Source organism: Chelonia mydas, chromosome 7 (assembly GCF_015237465.2).
Source record: "Chelonia mydas isolate rCheMyd1 chromosome 7, rCheMyd1.pri.v2, whole genome shotgun sequence".
Classification (NCBI taxonomy): domain Eukaryota; kingdom Metazoa; phylum Chordata; order Testudines; family Cheloniidae; genus Chelonia; species Chelonia mydas.
Window position 1 is genome coordinate 63,100,156 of NC_057853.1, and position 23,767 is coordinate 63,123,922.

General features: G+C 38.5%; 1 protein-coding gene across 41 annotated transcripts in view; it reads right to left on the reverse strand.

Annotated features, from left to right (window-relative positions):
• KCNMA1 (potassium calcium-activated channel subfamily M alpha 1) overlaps positions 1-23,767 on the reverse strand; it is an 835,052-nt gene that overhangs the window by 101,772 nt on the left and 709,513 nt on the right. For 15 of the 41 annotated variants that reach the window (XM_043551023.1, XM_043551022.1, XM_043551024.1 and 12 more), the window contains one exon: positions 21,535-21,708. The exons of the other annotated variants lie outside the window; for them this stretch is intronic. In XM_043551023.1, the coding sequence (XP_043406958.1) occupies positions 21,535-21,708 (174 nt within the window). The remainder of the gene's footprint in view (positions 1-21,534; positions 21,709-23,767) is intronic. 41 annotated transcript variants of the gene reach the window in all.

Below are 23,767 nucleotides of genomic sequence, written 5' to 3' on the forward strand. Positions count from 1 at the left end.
GAAACACATAAAATACCAGACCAGAAGTCCATCTGGGAGATATTCAGATTTGGTATTTTAGTCTAGATAGCATGGCAAAATGGGGCCAAATTTTCAAAAAATGGGGTACCTAATTTACATATTGAAATACATGTACAAGCATAAAGAAGCAAGTTTGTGCACAAAGTATATATTTGAGCCTCATGGCTAATTACAGCTGCACACATAATTAAGTTTTACATATGCAATTCCATAGTTTGCACATGTAAGTACCTCCGTATGCTCATAAAAATACTTCTATGTGCATGAATTAAGCACATATGTTTTAAAATGTGCCCTACTGTACAATAAAAGCTGAAATCTCTTATTTACATACTTCATTTTTTATCTGGCTAGGGTGTTTGACCTATTGCATGGATGTGATACTGATTTTGATGTGACACACATATGGGGAAAATATCACTGTTAATGATATAGAGCTAAATATGTCATTACAGAACTTCTGCGCTTCAGCAGGCTTGGCACCCAACCTATTTTTGTTGGGGCACTTTCTTCTCTGAAACACTGCATAATTTTCAAGCTAACATCATCCAGTGTAGTGTATATGCGATCCAGTCTTTATTTTGTGGTTAGCCCCAACGACTCTACCATTTGAATTAAAGAACAACCCCCTTGCACTCACAGCCAAATTAGCTCAAATTGTAGAGCCCTGTGATTTTAGTGCTAAAAGTCAAATCTCCATCTCTGATAATGACCACCGCATCTGTATTGTTAATTATTAGAGCACAGGGCCTTTGCCATGGATCCATAAATCAGTCTTTTGTAGAGAAGATCAATGGATTATTGAGGGTTGCAGTCAGAGGGGCAGTGGATGAGAGAAAATGGGAAGATAAAACTGGGATATACAGAGTGGTCACCACAAGTCAGTCAACCTTTACCACACTCAGGATTAGATAGTGTGATATTTCCTAATCTAAGCATAAGAAACTAGCATCTCTAATACCTCTGTGTGGTAACTGTAGGCAAATGTCTATTTAGTGAAAACCACTGTATGTCTCTTGGCCAGAAATCCTATTAGCATTATCTTAAATGGTAATAATGACTATCAAATGTCAAGGGATCAAAACTGATTTATACAGAGGTTTATTTTCAAGATAGTAACATGCAGCCCCACAAAAGGTCTCAGCCAAGCTGCACCCTGGGAAGAAAATACAAGGTTTTGCCTAAAGACTATATTATCAAATCATATCTGCAGATTTACTTGTTCTATTTCTATACATTATATTTGTTATAACCAAATTAATTTGAACAATAACCAGCAAATACTGAACATTTAAAAAAAAACAACCCATGTGCTTAATTTCATGCCCACGGCACTTTCTGTTTTATTCTTAACTTTAATTTAAATGTAACAAGGCAGAATACCAGTACAGTTCTTTCAGAGAAATGGCTGGATCTGGCTTCAGTGTGATTTGCCTGGAAGGGGAGATAAAGACGTGTTTAAAAGAAGAGGACGACGACAAACCAGAACAATACCAAAAAAATAAAATAAAACGATCAATTGGAATTGTTAGGCTTTCAATACCATTGCTTCATCAGAATCTAACATAGCATTTTCCCTCACAGCTATCAGATACTTTGCAGATACCTCATTTTTGGTTTCATTCTAACCCATACTACATCCTCTTAATCTCTGTAAAGGGTGATACTACATCACTCTACAGAGAAACCACATCAGCACTTGAAGTACAAGGAGTTTTTAGCAGTCTACCAATCGTTGGTTTGAATAACTAGTTGATTTTTCCCCCCTTCAACTTTCCTTTTCTCTTTCTGTTAAGCAACTTCTCCATTTATCACCAATCACAGCAACTGCTGTTCTTCTGTATTCTGGCATGCTTGATGTACATGCTTTATGTACCCCAAACTCCTGGGGTGGTAGAATACAATGACATGGAACTCCCTATTGCTGAATGCAAATAATCAATATTTTGATTGAGCTTCTGCGTACCAAAATTCTTTTGGTCTGAGTGACAGTGAACATGACTTCCCTCTTTCAATTGCAAGCCTGTTTATATTTCTACCTACCACTTTGTGAATCAGGCAACCGAAGATACCCACTGCAATTCCTCCAAACTGTCAGCTATTGCTGTGATTCCACCCAGCACCCCCTGTACAAGACAACAGATTAACCATTAGACTAGATATGTTGAAAATATACAGCTTCAACCTTTCCCCAGCTAGCTCAGAGCAATGTATAGATGATTATTTCAACCGTCAGCTGCCGCATAGACTTAAACCCCTGCACAATAACTCCTGGATTCATCTGCCCCTTGTCAAACTTGCACAGCTTTAGTTTGAGCGTACGTAGTGTGGCAGTTTCACTGCGGATCTAGAATAATCCAGACGGCTGCTGTCTCTTTGTTAACAGTAAGCTAAACTGATGAGTTTGTAATGTATTTCTTATCAAAGGTAGTTTCAAAAAAGAAAATGTACCCAATCAGTTTGGGTTGGAGTTTAACATACACTGAAACATGGTTTAATCAGGACATTTGTGTTATTTGTCTGGAAAATAAATCTTATTAAATCCCTTTAAAAATCATTTTATACCAATGAATTATTTATTTTATGAATTTATAATTATGGCTTGATTTTTTTCAGTAGCATATGCAATGAAATCATTGACTAGACTACAAGGCAATGGTGCCTGACTAGATACAAGAATATTAATTTCAGAAAACTGCAGAGCAGTATTTGTTTGGTGTCTGAAATGGTAATTCTGAATCAAAGGAAAGGATTGCAGACTTGTTGCCTACGTGCCTTCAAAATTCAAGGAGATGCATTTAATTTTTTGTTTGTTTGTGTAAAAGGAAACTGATATCATGCATATTGCTGCCAATATAAAAGCAGGTGAGGCTCAGTGGCAGTCAGTTTCAGTTTGTGCCATGTGCAAGAAGATAAGAAAACATAAAGATCCAAGAATGTCAGGCACATAAGGGTTCTCTATGTTTTACAAATGGCTGGAAATACTGAATGCACTTTGAACCTTTGTATAAGGTATTCTCTATGAAATAACAAGACCCAAGGAGCCAGTCATTCGGGAGTTTTTTGGAGGCTTTTATCTTTTGACTAAAAGTATATAAAATTGATTGACCTCCAAATGAATCACTCCAATTTTTCTTTTTAAGCAGGCATCTGCTGTTTAAATTTTGTATTAACACTACAGTGGTCTTGCCTCTTCTAATTCTCACAGCATTAAAGTGATTGTACGAGAGCTAGATTTCTTTCTTCTTTTGTTTTTCTTTTTTTTTTCTTGAATGCTCTATATAAGCAGTTAACACAAGGTGCGAAATGCTGGTCGGTGGAATCCTGTTATGTATTATAGATGGCTGCTCTGATCTTCTATTAAACCAAGATAAAGTTAAAATATATGGGCTTTTAGGGTAAGGCAGGTACATACTTTGGCACAATGAACGATATGCTGCAAAGACACTTGGTTTAACCTTAGTCTTTTGATAAAAAGAAGGCCAGGCTGAGATTTTACACTGCATACAGCCTTTAAGATATTTCTTTAGGGGTACAGTAACCCTCTGAGGGAACTGTAGAGCTTTGATTTTTCCTTGCTTTTCCAGTTTAATCCAAGGGCAGCATGTTATCAGTGCTTTCCCACAGATACCTGTTGTTATCACTCCTACTCTCTATGACCATAATGTCAGCAAAGCAAAGTGAGGAACTAGGTTAAGGCTGTTCATATTAAAGCCCATGGAAATCACAGAAATTTTTTTTATTGACCTTAGTAGGCTTTAGATCTGGAGCATTAAGCTGTTCATATTTCATGCTTCAAGGAGCGAGCTGATGAAACGGGACAGGAAGAAAGCTTTACCTACATGCACAGCATTGCACAACTGCTTAGGTGCCTATATAGACTTCGGGTATAGGACAACGCCGGAGGAAGGACACCAGATTTGATGGGCCTTGTATGGCAAATGGTATGTTCTGACATGGTTACTGCATACAGCAGCGCCATGTTGTACATCACTGTGCTCCCACACAGTGAAAAGTAAGAGCTAATTTGTGAAATCCATAATCAAATTTTAATTTATAGTCAGGTTTATTTATGGTTCTCCTGAACCTTGTACATATTTGTGGTTCAGATTTTAGTCCTTCCCATTCATTTAGCTCCGTTTTTCAGATCCCCATTCCACACTGCTGTCTCAATTTACTATTCACTCTTTTTATTCAAGCCATTAAACAGTTACTGGCAAACTGCTGAATGAAAAGTTAAAAAAAACCCACCAGACGATATTTTCCTCTTTCGATTTAACAGTCCACTTGACCTCTCCACACATCCTGGCTATATGAAGTATCACTGGGGTCTGAAAAAGGAGCTTTTATTCCAAGACTTTTAAGATAGGGATGGGGAAAGAAGGATTAGACAAGGGCCAAAGTTCCAGGGTTTAGAATAGAACTCCCTCAACGCCTACAGTTATTCTGTTCCAGGTCTACCTCCTTTGAGAGGACTAGTACAATGAAGAGAAGCACAGAAGGCACTGCAGCTAGATAATGCAGAAACACAAATTCTCCAATCAGATATGTTGGGAGTAAGTATCCGCTCAAATAGATTTTACACACTGGTGTTGTATAGGGTCTTATTATCCTGGTACCTTAAATGATAGGAAGGACCAAAGTGAGAGAGAGAAATCTGCAAGTGGATCGCTCACAGCCTGACCTGGACAGCATCATGGGTTACCCTTTCGATATGGGATGTTTGATGGTCTAATGGTTACAAGTTGGTGATCGGAAGTTGAGAGATCTGGGGTTTTAGTTGCAACTATAACACTGATTTATTATGAGAACTTGATCAGGTCCCATAGGCCCTGATGTTCAGTTGTGCTGAGCACTCATATCTCCCACGGAAGTAAGTAATTTCTCTGTACCTCAATTTCCCTATATATAGTCATATTAATACCCCTCTTTGTGAAGTACCTTGAGATGAAATGCACTTGAAAAGAATGTGTGATAAGGATAAGTTGATACTGGTCAATTTCTTTGATGTACTGGATAAACAGAGGTTTCTTCTTAATACAAAACAATATAAATATGATGTTTTACTTCTATGCTTTTCTTCTTGAATAAACATACAGTATCTAGAAAGGAAATTGCCATTCCTTTTTGAGTGGTCCTCCGACAGTTCCTTTAAGGTGAAACATATTAAGCCAAAAGCCATGTCTTTTTTGGGTCCCTTCTTAAGAGTAGTATCACAGAGCAAACTGTAGCGTTAAGCTTTTCCACACCCATAGTTCTGGGCTCGATGCATTGGTACAGATTGTCCTTGTCTTAATATGTTGTAAGCCAAAGCATAGCACTCTTTGACCTACTGCCTGAGAGCGGGTTTTGACACCAGTTACAGAGGACATGGAGGAAGAAGTAGCAGCATTAGAAAGAATAGACTACAATTATGTCATTTTGTCAAACTGTAGTAGGAATCTGTCCTGTTGTTTTTGTGAACTACACACTAATGGAGGTTGCCCCTGTGTGGCTGAATACACTGCAGAGTGATCAATCACTGTTAAGAACAGTGCAGTTCCTACATGGTCTAAAACCAAACAAAGAGTAGCCTATATTTAAAATGAGTCTCCTAAGCCACACCCACAACAGAGCCTGTGGTGTAGTTAACTGTTTGCATGCTTCCAGCTGCATTAAAGTTCAGTGGGAAAAATATAATGTACTTGTATGCTGAGTACTATAGTAAAAATGAGAACAGGGCCCTTGGTGGTTGCTTTCCTCCTCTAGATTGAGAAATCTTGTGTTTATTGTGTATAGCACATTTGACAGGAAAGAAGGTTATGTAGTGCATAGGCAAGGGATTCTGTAATATTCACATCTTACTTCTTCATAGCAGAGTCCTATAAATCTAATCTAGACACTGGATGAAATTGTTTCCTTTCTAAGAGCAATGGGAAGTGTAGATTTCACCCTAGAGAAACCTAATTAGAGTCATTACTTTGTTTTCCGGTGCCAAGTGCCAATTTTTATCTATTTTTTAAAATATACATTTCCAGTAAAATTCCAATCAATATCTTCTGGAATTTATAAACTGAGGAAATAACCTTTTCTTTACTCCAATTATTTCAGTCCTCATTTAAAGAATGCTTTAACATGTTTGTGCTGAGGGGGTTTTCCTTAACAAATTTAATGGATAAGTCCTATTAAACTATCTTACCATCTTCTTGCCAGTACAAGACCATTCAATATGGGAAGTTTCAAGAGAACTTAAGGGAATTATGGGTTTGTGCTCCTATGTCCCTTAGGCACTTATGAAAATTTCTCTATTTCTCAGGGCTTTGTCTAGTCTGTTTTCAAACATCTCTATTTAGAGAACCCTGCCTAGGTTCTTGCCTCAATGTTTCCCAGTGCCCCTTTCTGAGTCTCTGATTTTGCCTTTAACTTGTTTCCCGCCCCAAATTTTTCCTTCCCCTTCTGCAGCTCCTTGTTGCCATATTGAAGGGCAGATAAATGTATACATCTTACAGAGACTCCCATGCTATGGTTCATATCAGCAACAAGAGCTAAGGAACGCTTCCTGACACTTCACTCTGACTTTCTCATTAGGATCCTGTTCTTATTCAAGTCAATGGAAAAACTCCCTTTGAGTGGAATAGGGCAAGATCAAACTCAACGACCCCAGGGCTCTCTCAGGCTGAGCTGCAACACTCTTTTGGGATGTAGGACTTAATAATTTTTTTCTTAATCATGTGTGGATAATATGTGTTTTTCATAAACATATATTAGCCAAGTGTAAGCTTCTGTACACATGTTTATATAATACATATAGGCTTGTTGTTGTATGTACATATACATATATTGAATATATATTCAACTGGTGCATACTTTTATACAATTGCCAAGCAGCATCTGAAATATTAGAAATTGTTTTTCTCAAACAATTTTCTAAAAAAAAAACTTACAGGATCTTGGGTCCTTCTCAGTTGCTGTTTTATTTGTAAGCTAGCAGCCCCATCTGCTGGTTGTACTGAGTTTCAAGCCCCTCTGTGGTTTTACTCCCCAGCTATCCTGGGATCTATGCATAAATATATAGCGGTATTTCTCAGCTGCTGTTATACATAGAAATTTTATTATCAGAAGACAGATTTCTAGCACATTGGTTGCAGTTTAATAATACTCCATTACCTGAAGTATGGCTTTCATAAGCAGTGAATGTTAATTGTTGACAGACCAATTCTAATATGTAAAACACCATAAGTCATTGAGTAAACATCCAAATAAATCAAAAGGAATGATCATGTTGCATCAATAGCCTATTATATATGTTGACTTGATTGCTTACAGAAATAAAGTTAAATACAGTTGACGACATGAAGAAATCAGTAAAATATACCCCTAAGAAAGAGCACTCTCTTTATTAGTGATTCCAGTGATATATTTTACAGATCTCAGCATTATGAAGTTATGTTGTCTTCTAAACAAACACACCTAAAATAGAAGCGTCATTTAGTAAATTTACTAATATAATGAACACCCAAGAAACACATAACTAAGATTAAATCTATAAAATCATAGTAAAAAATGGCAATCAACAGAATAGAGCTGGAACATAATTCACTGATATGGAGTATTAGAGAAGTTCTGTATGTCATTTTTAGGTAAACGATGGCAAAAGAGAGGAGGCAAAGTAACACAATAATAATAAGAAATGGATATGTGCTAGCTAACTCCGATTATAGCTGCAAAAGCAACTGCACAAAGAATTAATGCTAAAACATCTGCCAAAGCATACAGTAGTTCGGCTACAATTGATTGTTGCGGGGGAGCAAAGGCTCACAATTTCTTAAGAGTGGAAAATAAAGTGTAAGCTAAGAAATCTAGTGGTGATAACTAATGACAACATTACTTACAACGGTGATTTGATCTCTAACAGAAAAAGTACTCTAAAGGATGGATGTGTGTAGCAGGGATCATATTTTTCGTACAAAAACAAAATAGAATCAAGATGCCTCTGTGAAATAACAAATTACTGTTATACATTCCCACTGATTAGATCTCTAACAAAAATATTACACTGGTAACACTCTAGTACCTTCAGAGGGTAGGACCAGACTACTTAGTGTTGGTACATGAAGGAAATAGACGTCATTTCACATATATCTAATGGGAAGCTAACTATAATTTTATAATATGGAGATCATATCTCTATATGGCAAACAGCAAAAAACAATATAATACTGAAACCACTGCCAAAGTACAATATTAGAATGGATTATTATTTTTCTTTTGTTATTGCAGTTATGCAAGGAACTCAAACCTGCTTATTTGACACTGGCCATGGGCATGAGTGGGACTATCTGGCCAAGTCACATCTCTTCAAAAGGAGCAGATTCAGGAAGGAAAGTTCATTAAAGATGTGTGTTACATGGAACAGAGTTTGTTTTCATTAACCAGGTTGGGGTGAGAGTTTGGCCAAGAGCATCAGGAAGTGAAGGAGACAAGGTGGTAGTATGGCCAAGCTGAAAACAAGGCACTGAAAGAGCGGAAGAGGAAAAGGGCTTGGGGTGGGGGTGGGGGGTGGAACTGTGGCAGGGCTCAGGATTGCCATGGAACTGAATTAGCAGCTCAGGCTGTCTAGACAGAGCCTAAAAGAACACTTCAGTTCTCAGTATTACAGCTGCTAGAAAAGGCCCATATGGTCTGTAAGCACTGAGAGTTAGGTATCTGAGTATTCAAAATTAGAAACACTCATTTTCAGAGCAGGCAGCACAAGATGGGGAAAAGACGACTGACCAAACCAACACAACAGAAGTCTATGAGGAAGCCCTATAAGATCTTTGGCCATTACATAGGTCCTGATCTTGCTCCCACTGAAGTGAATGGGAATTTTCCTACTGATTTCAGCGGGATCAGGAGGCCAACAGAGTCAAGAGGGAGAAGCAGCAGCTGTTTCCAACACAAAGACAGGGACTATGCTAGCTTTAATGAGATTTGTGGGTAGGGTTTCTCCCTAAAAGTAAACGCAAACGCCATAGGATGCCAATAGGTTTAGAGTGTTGCTGCCTGATTTTTTGAGAGTGAGATTCCAAAAGCATCCAGAAATCCAACTCTCAAGGGACACTGACAGCTGTCAAGGAAGACATCTTCCAAGAGCAAGTTGCTTGGCGTTCTAGCTCTGAGGTATTTATTTGCTCCTGTTAGATGAGGTGGAAGAGGGAAGACCAAAGAATCATGTGCTGAAGATGGATAAAAACTACTTTGTAGACGTATAGACTTTATAATTCCTTGTGGGCAGAACCTTAAGGATATCAATATTCTGTAAGGGATATGTGGGACCTTGGAGCAGGCTGCGTAAGCCTAAAGCTTCTGCTTATGCATTTCCTCAAGAAATGCCTATGACTAGAGATGTATTGACTCAAAACCAGCTGCTGACCTATTTGGGAGGAGGAGAGTGCTCAGTACAACCGTGGATGAGTGAACTGCAGTATCAAAAGGAATCAAGCCATCAATCAAAATAAGCTTCAGATCTTGATCTGGTCCTAGAGATGGAAACACTAGAAATCCAGAATCCAAAGACTGAACATTTAATCTTCACGCCATTGGAAGAGAATGTGTTTGGGATTACAACCGGAAAAGTCATGATAGTACCACCTAGCAAGACAAATCTGAAGGTATAATACCACTATAATGAGAGAATGACTCGATATGCTGATTATCTACACCACAGGCTGGGATCCGCAACCATAGCAAAGGTGACAATTTGTCACCATGCTATCCAGGATAGAAATAGGTATGCTTCATCTCTTCAGTGATGGTTCTGCTGGACAGGAAAGCCAAAATGCAGGGGGAGAAGAAGAGGGCAGTATGGGCTGGTGATAACTGGAAGCACTCACGGAGTAAAAAGAATTGAGTACCAAAGAAGAAACTGCAGTAAAGACCATGGGGTCGGGGAGGGAGCTCTTATGCAAGAATTAAAATGATAGTTCCTTTTTAAGGAAAGCAACAAATTTATGTTTAGCCCAGCTAAGGGAGTACTAAGGATTGCAGGTGTATTTTGGATCAGGGACAGTAAATCATGGATGCACCAGACTGATAAACACATCAAAAACATGCTGAAGGGGCCAGTGCCAGTTAGTCATAAGAATAACAGTATTTCATCATATAGAATGTCACAGTGATAGCAGGTAAAGAAATATGGAATCATATAAGACCAAGCAAATCCCTTTTAGACCTTGGGCTTGATTCACCTTTGCCCTCCAAGTTTTGTAGTCATTTACACCAGTTCAAAGCAGTGTAAGTGGTTTGCCAGACAAAGTGCAGGGCAATGGTGAATTGCCAGGAAGGATATTGCTGAGTAGATGTGATTAGACTATTCTATTCTATGTACGTTCTTATATTGCACTTATCACCTTTGTATCTGAGCAACCTTTCAGTGGGGGCATTTAGCAAAGTGACTAATAAGTGACATGTGGTTTGTTCCTCATCCTGTCTCCAGAGAGAGATACTGCTTACAACTGAATGAAAGAAACAATAAGGCATACCCTGTTACCAGAGCCAGAAGTACTACTGACTAGAGTTGTGCAAAGTATTTGTAATTAAATGCCTAAAATTTAAAGATTACATATTTTCAAAGAAACTTTTTCTTTGGCATGCAAATATTTGGAGCCAAATGGGCCCATTTTCAAGGGCCAGTTTTTGAGCAAAATCAGGCCTTTTAAAAAGCAAAAATAGGTTCATATTTGCGCAGAGCTGGCTTTTGCATAAAAAAAATCAAGCAAAAATTCATGTTACAGTGCAACAGTAACTAGTCAGTTTAAATAACAAATCATTTGAAATCACATAATAGGATGAACAATTCTGTGTGGAATACTCAAAAACATCCTGCACCCAAAAATATAAAATCAAATAAAATGTGGATTTAGCACAAGTCTGCTCTTTCCCAAATAGTGAAAAACTTGTTGATTCGCTCTTTGTTCACAGTCAAAGTGAGAAGACATTGAGAGCAGGGCCAGACAAAGATAGCATTTGATACCAAAGGGGCAATCTTTGGATTTTATAATACAGAAGGTATTTTGCTAGCAGATATTAAAGTAAATGTGTACACAGTACATAAGTTCCTGTAAAACATTGTTAATAGTCAGTTCCTTAATTGTAAGCTTTTCAGGGCAGGGATATACCTTCTTTTTTTCAGAGATTTTGGTTGGATAGTTTTTACTAAGAAAAACTGATAGAAGAATGGATACAACACCAATTCCACTAGCTTGTGTAAACTCCACAGTTATTACAAGGCCCTTTGAAGATTCTGGGAATTATTTCACACATTTCAAAATACTAACTGGATGTGGAAGCCAGCAAAGTACAGCCTGCTCTGCACTGATGTGCATCTCACCCCACCGCTCTGCCCTCTGAGCATGTCAGTTTATTCTTTGTATGCCAAACGAGAGCAATTGACACTTTCTACCCCGTCCACCAATATTCTCACCAATTCACATCAAATGAGCCCCATCTCTCTCTCACTCACACATGAGAACATCAGGAATCGTTCCCATGGTATTACATCAGTGTCAATAAAAACAATTAGGGGAGAAATAAATTTACCGGTAAGGTATAGGTTTGTGGGAGTGAATCTGAATGTTACTTACAGATAGGAGGGAACCATCCTTTATAATGTAGCAGTGCATTTATTCTTTGATAGAAGAATCTTAGTTTTAGCAGCCCATGAGGATTTACCAGCTAAGCTAATATTTTACTTGATTTCTAAGTTGTGATTCACGTCACAGCTACTATCATTATCAAAAGTCTGAGGAAGACGTCTCCTCAAATACATACTATTTAAGGAAGAGGCTAATTATAAAAGGAACTGAGAGCAGAAATAAATGACAAATGCTAATCTGTTCTGTAAATGGTTTGCTAAAAGCAGTGCAAGACCAATGATCTCATGGTACATTAACAGGAGATAACTTTTGCTTCTGGTTGCCATTGTTTTCTCTAGTAGCATAGCTACCGTAATGCAAAATGCCTCTCCATATTGTACCAACTATGTTAGACAACACACATCACCACTGGAGTTTAGAGAATACAGATAATGCCACGCACATTGCAATGCAAATGGTGATACATTTAATGCGGACAAAATCTTTTGGACAAGAACAAACAAAGGAAATTGCATGACAAAGCTCAGAAAAGCTATAAGGTTTTCTAAGATTTCTGGTGGCAGTTCTTTCACAGGAAAGATGTTCTGTATTTCAATTAGAGTTCAAAAGGGACTAAAAACTACAGATGATTTTTTAACTATTTTCTTCAGAGATCTATACTTTTAATTCCAGTGTTGATATGCGTTTGACGCAGTCAGTACGATACAAAGAGGCATTTTGCATTATCAGTACTAAATACATTAGCAAATACATGCATGTTTGTTTATTATTCTGATTTAGATGGCTTTCCTTTTAGTTTGTTATACTGCACCATATTCCATTCTGTACTGGATTTTGACCACAATGCATTGCACTTCAAGCACAATTTGGAAGACTCAGGGCCAAGAGATGTGTTTTCCTATATATTTGATTGAAAACATTCTGAATCTATGCAAATACATTTTTAAATCTTTCCTAAGAGTAGGAAAATACTCAACCGATGACAGCTGCATCATGTGGCAAAGTATTATAATATATTAGGAATGCAGTCATTATAGATTAAATGTTCAATTGGATTTGAAGACAATTTGAAAGGAGGGCAAGAACAGACTATAAAGTGTCTCTGTGACCAGCGTAAGGTTTTATGGAATAGTTTTCCACTGATTTTGGTCCAATATTAACCTAAGACCATGCCCAATCACATCACAACAAATTAGTTTCAGACACAAAATGGTAATCAAGTTGGGCACCTATCCTGAAAGTGGAACTAAGAACTTCCCAGTATCGATGTGCTTCTCAATCCTGCAGCTGTTTCTAAAAGCTTCCTCCCAAAGGCACATTTAGAACTAAATTAAATGCAACTTTGACTTAATTAACGTTTTAAATGATAATGAATACAGTGTGGATTCAGATGAGACATTTACATTGTGTTGTAAAACTGATAAAAATTTAATAACTCTTTGTTAATAAGTTATGTCTCTTTAGACCCATAAAGCCTAAGGCATTCAACGCTCTAGTCTAGGGTCTAAGCTAGGTTCCTAATGCAGGTGGAACAAGGAGGCAGAAGACTGACTTGACATTTGCTCTAAGCCTCCTCTGGATCAAGCCTCTGCTTGTTCATAAGTACTTTATTTTATATAGTAAAGGTCAGATTTTGGGCTCAAGGCAGGGCTATGACAGAAATGCTCAAGTGGAAACCAAGCTGGCCCTGGCATCTGTCGCTTGAGATAGCTCAGAAGCAGGAGAGACGGAGAGCTAACTGGCTAGCATCTGTCCTACACCAAGGAGGTAACAGGAAGAATCTGCTGCCTGGTGGTAAGAAACTGTCAGGGTGAGTTTCATGACAACCAGCCACACTCAGGAAATAAAAATGCAAACATAATTTCCATGTCACCTTGCATAAGGTCCTCTGCTAAACTCACTCCACAGGATGCAGACAGCATCTTTCCTAGCTTGTCCCCATCAAGGCAAGCCCCTCACTAGTCACTTCTCTGTGACCCTGGTAAGAAACACTACCCAATGGAAAGGCCTAAAGGAATTTAAAAAGACTTCTTGGTCTCTTTTTCCCCCTCTCAAGTCTTCGAATAAAGATTTGCTGCTAAACTTAGCAGTGCCTGAGTCTTGTGTTGAAGCTACTGTATGTATTTTTTTGCTGCACAGACATCACGAGTCAGGCAGAGCACCCTCACACCAGCCCACTGGTAAACACTGCACCACAAAACTCATTTGAAAAGGCATCTGCTTCATTATTCATATATTCTGGTCATGTAGAACAACTAGTCAGGTTGTCTTGCTTTTACTATTCTACTGGTTGACAAGGAACAGCTGGGTTGTTGTTTTTTTCTGCTCCTGCATTTCTATAAATCACTATTAATCTATATCCTCATATTATCCCCAAATGAACGGAAAGCCAAATCATTTAGCATTGCATAGGTTTAAATTTAAATATGCACCTATAAAAAGGATTTGTTTTCCATCTTTATGAGAATCCAACACTGACTGTGTACTGGAAGTCAGATATTTGAAAAATATTGTTTCATCTTACTTTTTTCTATTGTAATTAGTCTAAAGTAACAAGTAATATTTAAACTGTTGGATAATATCCTTTACACAGAGATGGATGAGAGCAAAGTGTGGTGAGAGAGCTAAACTCTGTTGCTAAACTTTAGAGACAGCACGCTATATGATTTTAAACTTCTAATTCTTATTTATCTGAACATATGCACTGCGTGCGCGCGCACACACACACACACACACACTGCATATAGTGTGCAAGGAACAAAGATCACACTGGTCCAAGGTTTAGTTCATACAGTATATATCCAAGATTGGTCCAGGGATGAAAAAACACTGCTAGACTGAGGGATCAATGATAATTTTAAGGTCAGCTAACCCATGAGCTAGAAATGAATGCTCTAGGCCACACAAATGCTGAACTTCTTGTACATGTGCATCAACAGACTCGCTCACATGCACTCTTTCACATCCCTCTTTCAAACATGCACACATATGGCCAGAAACTATTTGCTCTTAAAAGAGGAACAAAAACTTCAGAGCAGCAGTGTCTTCTCCCTTTTGCACTCACTCTCTCTTATAAACAAATCCACACAATATAGAATATACAGGGCTGGAATTATTTTCCCTTCTGATCACTGATACTAAATAATTCTTTACAACCACTGGTTTTGCCTGAAAGCATTCACACTGCTCTGCCTAAACATTCCTAACCTTGAGAAAGCAGGCCCTACATAATCACTTCATTCTGAGCACCATCCTGCTTTTACTTCCTACTTTAATTCTGGTATGACTTTTGTATTGAATATCTCATATCTCCAAAACATTTCAGACTATGTAGTTTCAAGATTTTAGCTCCAGCTTTTGTTTTCAGTGCCACTAAAATCTTGTGAATGAAGAGGGACAGAAGATGGCAGACTGATTGATATGATTCTAAAGTTCAAAGCCTCGTCATCATCGCAGAGTTAGATACACTTTCAGGAACAGTATACCATTCCAAGCACTGGACCAGTGACCAGAAAGAAAATATTTCAATGTCTGTATGTACCTCTAGCTATATATTAGGAAGTTAGTGAGGGAGGAAATATACTGAGGCAGTGGTGAGAGGATTACTCATCAGCAGTAAGTGCAAATGTCTAGCATCTGACAGAGGTGCAGACAACTCGGCCAAGAACTGGTTCAGAGAAATCGTTGTTCCAACATTCAGCTCTGGAATGATGGTTAAAACTCTATCAATCGGGGAAGCTGCAGGCAGTACTGCATGACAGCTTACAAAAATATACAAATCACTCCCTCCCACTCCCAAAACAACAACAACAACAACAAATAAGCTTAAGCATAAAACCAAGGAGTAATTATGGGGTTCTTCTTTGTCTGAAAAATACATCTCATGGAAACTGGTTCTGTGGTTTGAGAGAACTCCAGGGGCCTGGGACTACTATCAAGAATGCCCTGCCTCCAGCACCTACCAACTCAGATGCCACAGTGAGGAGCATAGTATAAGAACCTACATAGAACAGAACAGCCCTGGGATCTACATAAGTATTTTCCCTGTGTGTCATTTCTTTCCATTGTCTTGTTTTGCATACTTAAAAGGGCATTTAGGTGACATCAGCTTTGTTGACAGTAGCTTAGTCTGTGCATAGAGCTAATGAAAATAAATTGGTTTTATTATCCAGTAGCACTAAAGATTACATTTAAGATGCTGTTCTGTATGGTGCCTTGATTTTTATTGTGCTGGACTTTTTAGCATATCTATGTTATTTAATATTGATTATTTCCTTGGTAAAATTGAGTGCTTATTATAACATACATAAGTATGTTTTTAAATTATTTCTAGGATTTTTGAAGAAGATGTATACAATCCTGTAGATTTATCTAGGAGAAACATCACACACATTTTGGCCCTCAGTTACACAAGAATAGATCCAAAATAACTCTGTCAATTTCAATAGTAACTGAAGGAAAAATTTGTCCCACTGGAGGAAGGAATAATTTTTTTGAAAATAGCTTTATGTAAGTCAATTTCCTCCCCACAGAGTGGTTCACTGGGTTACTTCACAAATGTTGGATGTTCATGACAAACACTGCATGATTTGTCTTCTCTCTGGGTTTGAATTAATAAGCTTTTTATTGTGTCACTATGCCCTCATTTTAATTGTCCTTTTATATTAGTCTCATTAAAGGAATGTCAGGATAGAACAGGCTAACACTAACATCCTCCAACACAGAAAGGTTGGGTCATTTCATAAAACTGAGTTAGAAAAACATACCCATCTTATCATAATCACTTACTTAACACCTAACAAGCATATCCTGGGGGATCTAAAACAAATCCATCTTTCCTCCTTCAACAGATCCCATCAATTTTCCCCCTCAGCCTCTCCTTTCCCAATACACTGATGGCATACAGTCTGCTTTTTGTGCAACACAGAGAGGAGACAGCATGAGCAAAGAGCGGGTCACTGGGCCATGTGGACGGGAAAGGCGTCTATGGGGTAACAATAATAATAGTACTAGTATCCCCAACAGCACATGCACCTCTATCCCTTCTGTGGCTGTAGTGAAGCGCACACAGCTGGAGAAGGAGTCTGGAGAACAGCATAGTATCCGGCATATTCCTCTTCAGAACAATGTAAGTTACATGAAATCTGGATCACAAGTTACGGCTACCTTGAGCAGCACTAACTCCTCAAACCATAGCTTTTCCATGCTACAGAGGGGGTATACATTAGTATCTAGCAAGGGAATCCATTGCCATTATAGAATGAAATAACCATGCTACCTCTGTAGCATGCTCCATGTCACAGCAAGCACAGGCCAGCATGGCTCCTAGCCCTCCACGAGAGCAGGTATTTCTGTCCTTAAGCTGTTTTATGGGTGAAATGGCAGCAGACAAGGAACTGTGGATTTTAGGCATCAAGTCCCACCTTTTAACATGGAAAGCAGACAGCAGCTGCTCCCATGCAATGATATGTGCACTCATTTAGAAGTCACTGAATCATTAACATTCCAAATAAGAGGAACAAAAAACTATGCCTCTTTCTTACTGCCCGCAGCTTTTAATCTAACCAGTCAGTTAGGAACCCAGGATTTCAAAGTTTAATCAGTTTGGTAAACCTAGGCAAAGACATGCATCTTCTAACTATAACCCACTGGTCAATACGTGTTCGTCTTTGTGCCTGATCCACAGAAGATGTTAATCTGTTACAACCCCAGTTACAGAGCCTGGCTCTTTAGTTCAAGATGCCAAGACCCATGCTTTTCTCTGTAGGTCCCCAATCCATGATGGTGGCCAAGATTGCCGCCATCACACAAATGTTTCTAAACATAGCCAGGTGCATGCTGAAGTGTATTTCCTGAGGAAGGGAATTACACAGATATCGACCCACTTCCATGAATGCCCTTCCTTGAGCACCTGCAAGCCTAGATACCATGAAGATGGGCATGGTAAAATAACCTACATAGATTAGAGCAGAGCAGTAAACCTTTACTCTTGGACCATCAATTTCTGAGGAATATCAGTCATACTATGATTTGGAGGTAGTGAGGTGGTTCTTAAGTTAATCTGTGCCTCTTCCATTCAGGACTTTGTACATAGTAACTAATTCTGTGAACATCACCGTGCAGTTGCCGCAGTCTGTTAAGCACAGGTCTCATGTGGTCTTGTTCCATCAAAGAAGTGGTTTCTTCCTTTTGAATTAGCCCAGGTTTCCAGGTACCACTCTTCACCTCAGTGTTGCTGCATCTCCAAAGCAAGACTTGGAAGCAACACTGAATTGCTGTGTATTGTGTCTATCTACAAAATGCAGTTAAAACACAAAAACAAAAAACTGCTGCTCACCTTATATCGCCCTACATTTCCAAAAAACACCTCTTTTCTTTTGGACGGTTGCCACCAATGCCAAAAGAGATGTTGGTGCATTTATAGCTAATCAAAATGTGATTTTCATAAACTGAAAGTTCAGTAAAATTCAATCTAGTAAATACACAGAGAAATAATCTCTTTCACTTACAGTGCAACATATACTGTAAACTCCACTTCCTCTACAAGGGCATACAATTAGCATACAAAAATCCCATGTACATCAATGAATACGTAACTTGATACAGCCATAAGCTTCTACTTAGCACCAGATCCCTATAAACACCGTTAATTCTTATAATCGTTATTCACTGTTTGAAGACACGACAGACAATGGTCTCTGATTTTATTTACCTTGAAAATGGAAAGCCTGCTTTTATAATAAAGTACAAATAAAATAAAATTAAAATAAAAATGAAAAACACATTAAGCAATCTTAGAAGCACACCAGCTCAACTGGGGAAACCATGACCAAAGCAAGCCCTGTAATAGTATAATGACCTTTAATGAGTGTCTTGGGAAACAATACAGTTCTAGCATAAAAGACAAAGGGCAAAACTCATCATGGCTCCACTGACACTAATTCAAAATGATTTTCTGAACAACTAAAGAATGTAAGAGAGGTAATCTGATCTACCAATCTGACCTCACTTTGATTCCAGGGCCCTGCTGCTGCCATTTCTAATTGTCAAACACTCTAAATTTCACATCTGCTCATATTTAATGAAAAGCCGACTCTCACCACCATTCTTGGAGTTAACTAGCTCTGTCAAGATGGGCATCATCCGACCCCTCTGCACAGCAAAGAAAACATGGTGATTTCTATTGAAGCCCTGCCAGTGGAATTTAGTGTGTGTGTGAGTGCGTGTATATATATATATATATATATATATATATATATATATATATATATATATATATATATATATATATATATATATATATATATATATATAAAAGGCCTATGCTGGTTTGTTAAGGGCTTGAATTGATATTGATTTTTCTTACTTATTATTAATGGTCAAAGGTGAGTGGTCTCACATGGGGAAGAATGAGATCTCTTGATTTGACGGAGTGACGACGGGGCGGGGGGAAAGGCCGATGAAACAGAGGATGCTAAAAATCCCTAGAGCTGTCAATATCCCTTAGAATCAGAATGCAACATGGGTCTAACATGTTTCCAAAAGTGCTATTGAGGGCAATGATTTCATACACAGGATGTTTTTGGTTGAATAGGCAATGAAATCAAAACCAGGGTTTTTCCCCTCTACAGCCTTAAGTGAAGTGAAAAGCTACAGTAACTCTTCAAATTAGGGTTTCTCTTTGCTTGCCAGATGATACTAATGGTAGAAATGTCACCCATTTGTAGGGGACATATTCATTTAGTGCTGTCTGTTTGCTGTTAACAGCAGTACCAGGACTCAACCACATAATCTCTTTTCACGAGACTGCATTAATGTAAAAAATATTGTGGGCTGTGTTGCAGAGACTAGGAGGTTATATAAGTAAATGTGTCTGCAGTAACTCTCAGTACTGGAAGATTCTCATTCACTGTTCTAAGCACAGGGAAGTTAGTTTTACTGTACACCATAGTGACACAGGGCTCAATAAAGGGTGCAACCTCCTAATATAGAGCAAAGGAGTTACTAGTGGAAATTGTCACCCGTTGGACATGATGCATTAGAGATGACTAACTGGAAAAAGAAAGACAACAGCATGCTGCATACGCCTTATGGCAGTATGTAGAGTACATACAGGTCACATCCCCCCAGCATGCGTATAAACAGCAATATAGATGGTGAGACACTGCTTGGGTGAGTTGAGTAAAGACACGCCTAAAGCCTTAGGGTATACACTCTACACAGCTCTCTACATGCCCAAGCAGCACCTCCCCCATCTATACTGCTATTTGAGCAGTGTAGTGTCCCGCTGCCTCCCTGTTGCTCAAGTCTTTCCCCACTGCAGGGAAAGACTCTAGCAGTGGAGAAGAGCTCCAGCGGTACCCCCCTGCCAGAGCCTTTCCCTGCCACAGGGAGCTGCTGGAGCCTTTCTCTGCTGCCTCTCCCCTGCCAGAGCCTTTCACTGACATGTCTAGCTACACACTGCAGTGTGGACACAGCCTCTGTTTCACTGTGGCATGTAGCCTAAATATGGCTGCCAGCGGTGTGCAGTATAGACATAGCCTCAGAGTGCTTATACCTACACACTGGTACACAGAGAGGGTTTGCATCACCAAGAAACCCCACTAGATAAAGCTTCAAATGACAAGGCTTTTGTGTTTCTGTGCCAGGAATCTGTGTCTCTGGATCAATGGATCACAGACCAAAATAGCTGGATCCAAGGCATTCCACAGGTGTGACTAAACACTGTATTTATGTTGTATCAAAAAGCTACTGGATGCAACATCCACTTATCCCATTGTACTCAGCACTCGGTGGAGTTCCTGTGTGCCATGCCATACATATCAGGTGATTGCTCTTCCTGATCAAAACTATATCTTTCCTACCAGATCACTCTGATTTTGCCCATCCATTTTGATAGGGAGAAGGAAAACAATCCCTGCCTGAGACATAGTTTTGCCTATTATGGATACTTGAACAGGGTGGCAGTTATTGTCATTAATAATCTTCCTCAACCGCTGACAATCACTGAAGGAACAGGTATGCTTAGGCTCCCAATAACGTAGTTAACAGTCACTTGCATTGCTCCTCCTTCTTTGCTCTATGTCTTCAGAAGAGCATTTGTGGTTTGTTCATGACAGGTGCTAATCACTGTCACCTGCTAGAGGTACATTTTTAAACAGTGACACGCTCCTCCTCTATTCAGGGGTACTTTGCGATGGACTACATCACAGGAGCTTGCATCAGGGTAGACTCATTAAAGAGCAGCTTATGATGAAATAGCTCTACACTGGGTACATTCAACTCTACAAAGGCTTCTGGGGTGTTCGTCTTGAATGAGGACTTCCTTCCTTACAGCAAATGAAGGGTTACAAAGAGCAAGGCTAATGGAAAAAAGAAAAACAACAACAACCCCAACTTCAGCTACAAATTGTATCCTCTATAGGAGACTTCCACTGCCTACTGTATGCCATTCAACCACACTGCTATCATAACTGCCCACTGAATTAATAGTTTTTTTTTTTTTTTACCAGTTTGTAGTCACAGATTTAGACAGACTCTCCCCCCGCCCCCGAACCATTAATAAGGCATTTACTTTACTGTTTAATTAATGACAATTTATACTGTATGCATGAAATAAAAACAAAAACATCACCAAGCTGCACTATTAAGGTCCCACATGCTGCCGCAAAGACGCACTATTTAAGAAGCACATTAAGCAAATTAATGAATAAATTAAATGTTGCTATTAAAAAACCCCAAACCACATCATACATAAATATAGAGCTATATTCAAACTAATTCTGAAAAAAAGCATCAGCCCCGTAAAACTCACAGAACTACAATGTACGACACAAGACAGGGATGGTACCACAGACACCACAGACATGGAACAGCATGTGTTGGTGTTAAAACTTACAGGCACGTAAACTGGTGGAGCAATCATTAACAGAGACAGAAGAAAGTGGGAAGGCTCTCTCAAGGGTGTCCATGTTACTATGTACACTGCCTGACATGCAAGAGCAGTCACGCTCAGAGCGTCCGCAATCAAAACAACATGCCAGTTTCATTCTCTTGTAGATGGACATCTTGGCTATAACCATATGTTGGATGGGAGGAGAGGAAGAGCAGCAGGTTAATGGCAAGGTTATATATATATAACAAGGCAGCTGGAAGGTAACTTAAGGGATTTAGTACAGGCCTTAGTTTATGTTTAACAGTCTTGACCCAGGAAAAAAATGCAACGTGATTATTGATAACAGTTTGGCCGCACATCAAAAGTAGGGAAAAGATCAATTACTCTTTATATTCTCCCTAAGTCTTATAGGGTGACCGTAGACATAAGGAAGAATTGCTAATTACAATCAGATTTTTGGATTAAAAAAAGAACAAAAGTAAAAACAGAAAATCCTAAGAACATTTTTTTCCTCTGGCACAATTAACACTGCTGGGCCAAAAAGAGAGAGAAAAATTTAAAGATGTTAATCAATCATATAATTTGGACCTACATTGCTTGTGGCAAACATCAAAGTTATTTTTAAAAAACAGACAGAGAGGCTCTCAAAAGTGCTAATAATTTCTCAGTATTAAACAGTGCCTGAGAAGTTTCTTCATTGCGTTAAATTACATGTTGTTGGAGAGTTACAAGATGTCTTCACAAAACTTCCTGAAAGATTTAGTGACTTTACATTATGCTTTCAGGAACTGAAATTGACTCTCAACAGAATACCAAAATTTGTCCACATGAAAGATTCAGCTAATACTGGCAAATGTGCTTGACATTAAAGTCAATTCACAAATAAGGCATCACCAAAAGCACACAGAACATTGGTCCATTGGAACATGCTGAACCAATCATCGGCATATTTTCTGCTCCAAGTGGAACTGTGATTGAACATCACAACTGTCTTCAGATATCAAGCCAGAAAGCAAATAAATAAATGCTTACTTAGAAACCAACTCAAAAAGATGTGCTAGCAGCAGCAAAATCCATTTGTATCTTTTAAGCAGGGCAACGGACCCAAAAGAGTGATACTATCTTTGTGATGTATTTGCTATAAACGTAACATGTTTAATTTAAAAATTACTCAAAAGTATCAATGCCCAATTTTACCTTATTCACAATTTGGATCTGAAGATGAAAATAAATGCCATTTGAAAATAGTTTCAGATGTTGCACTGAACAGTCATTGTTGGTAATGCCTTAGCATGAACTAGCTTAGTAATACTGCCATTTAAACAGAACATTGACAGCCAAAAGCAAAACCTTCAAATATAAAAGTAGTCAAAAAGGTATAGTTTCTTTGGCCTGTACCTCCCATTAGGAAGTCTTTTTTATGTGACAATGGTGGTGTTATGTAAATTATTTCCCCTCAGTTTTGCCATTTTTGAATGCTACAGTCACCAGGAAAGAGGGATTTATCTCTCTCAAATGGGTCAAGTCCTGTTCTAAGACCTTTGTGACTTGCCATACAGTATATTTGTCAAGCAAGGGTAACGTTATGATTGTGGAAAACAGGCATTGAGGGAGATGAATGAGTGATCTCTTCAGCAGTGACTCCATTCCTCTAAAACGTTAATTGCATTTCTAGTTACATGTTCTTTTAGCATCTTAGTCAAGTTATCTTGCAGCTGTTCAGAAAGTCATCATGCAGCATCAGGCCCGTTCAGTGCATGGTACATCATTCCTCAGAGCTTGGCTTTTAGTATAAAGGGTTCCACTGCAGCTTTTGAGCCATACAAATTTAAACAATACAGAAAATTCAAAACAGCATTTGGTTCATCCATATTTCCCTCTCCTAATTCTCCCCAGCATGTACTTTTAAAACTAAAAGTTGGGGACAAAGGAGGGGAGACATTTGTTCATAATCTGATTAGATGTTTCTGTTACACCACTTTTTATTTTATTATTTTGTTTTTCACTCTAACAACATGTGGAGTTCCATAAAAAAAAGATAAAGGGTACTTGTCAGAAACACACTAATACTAGGTGAGGAAAAAAGGAAGACTCATTTTGGGTTTAAATTACAGCTGTTTTGAAGGATTTTTTCTAATCAAATGCTGTAGCGAAACACAGTATCTGACAATTCTGTAATACTAGGTTGTTGGTTAGTAACAGTCCCTGGTTTTCAGTTACTTATAGCCATATTTTG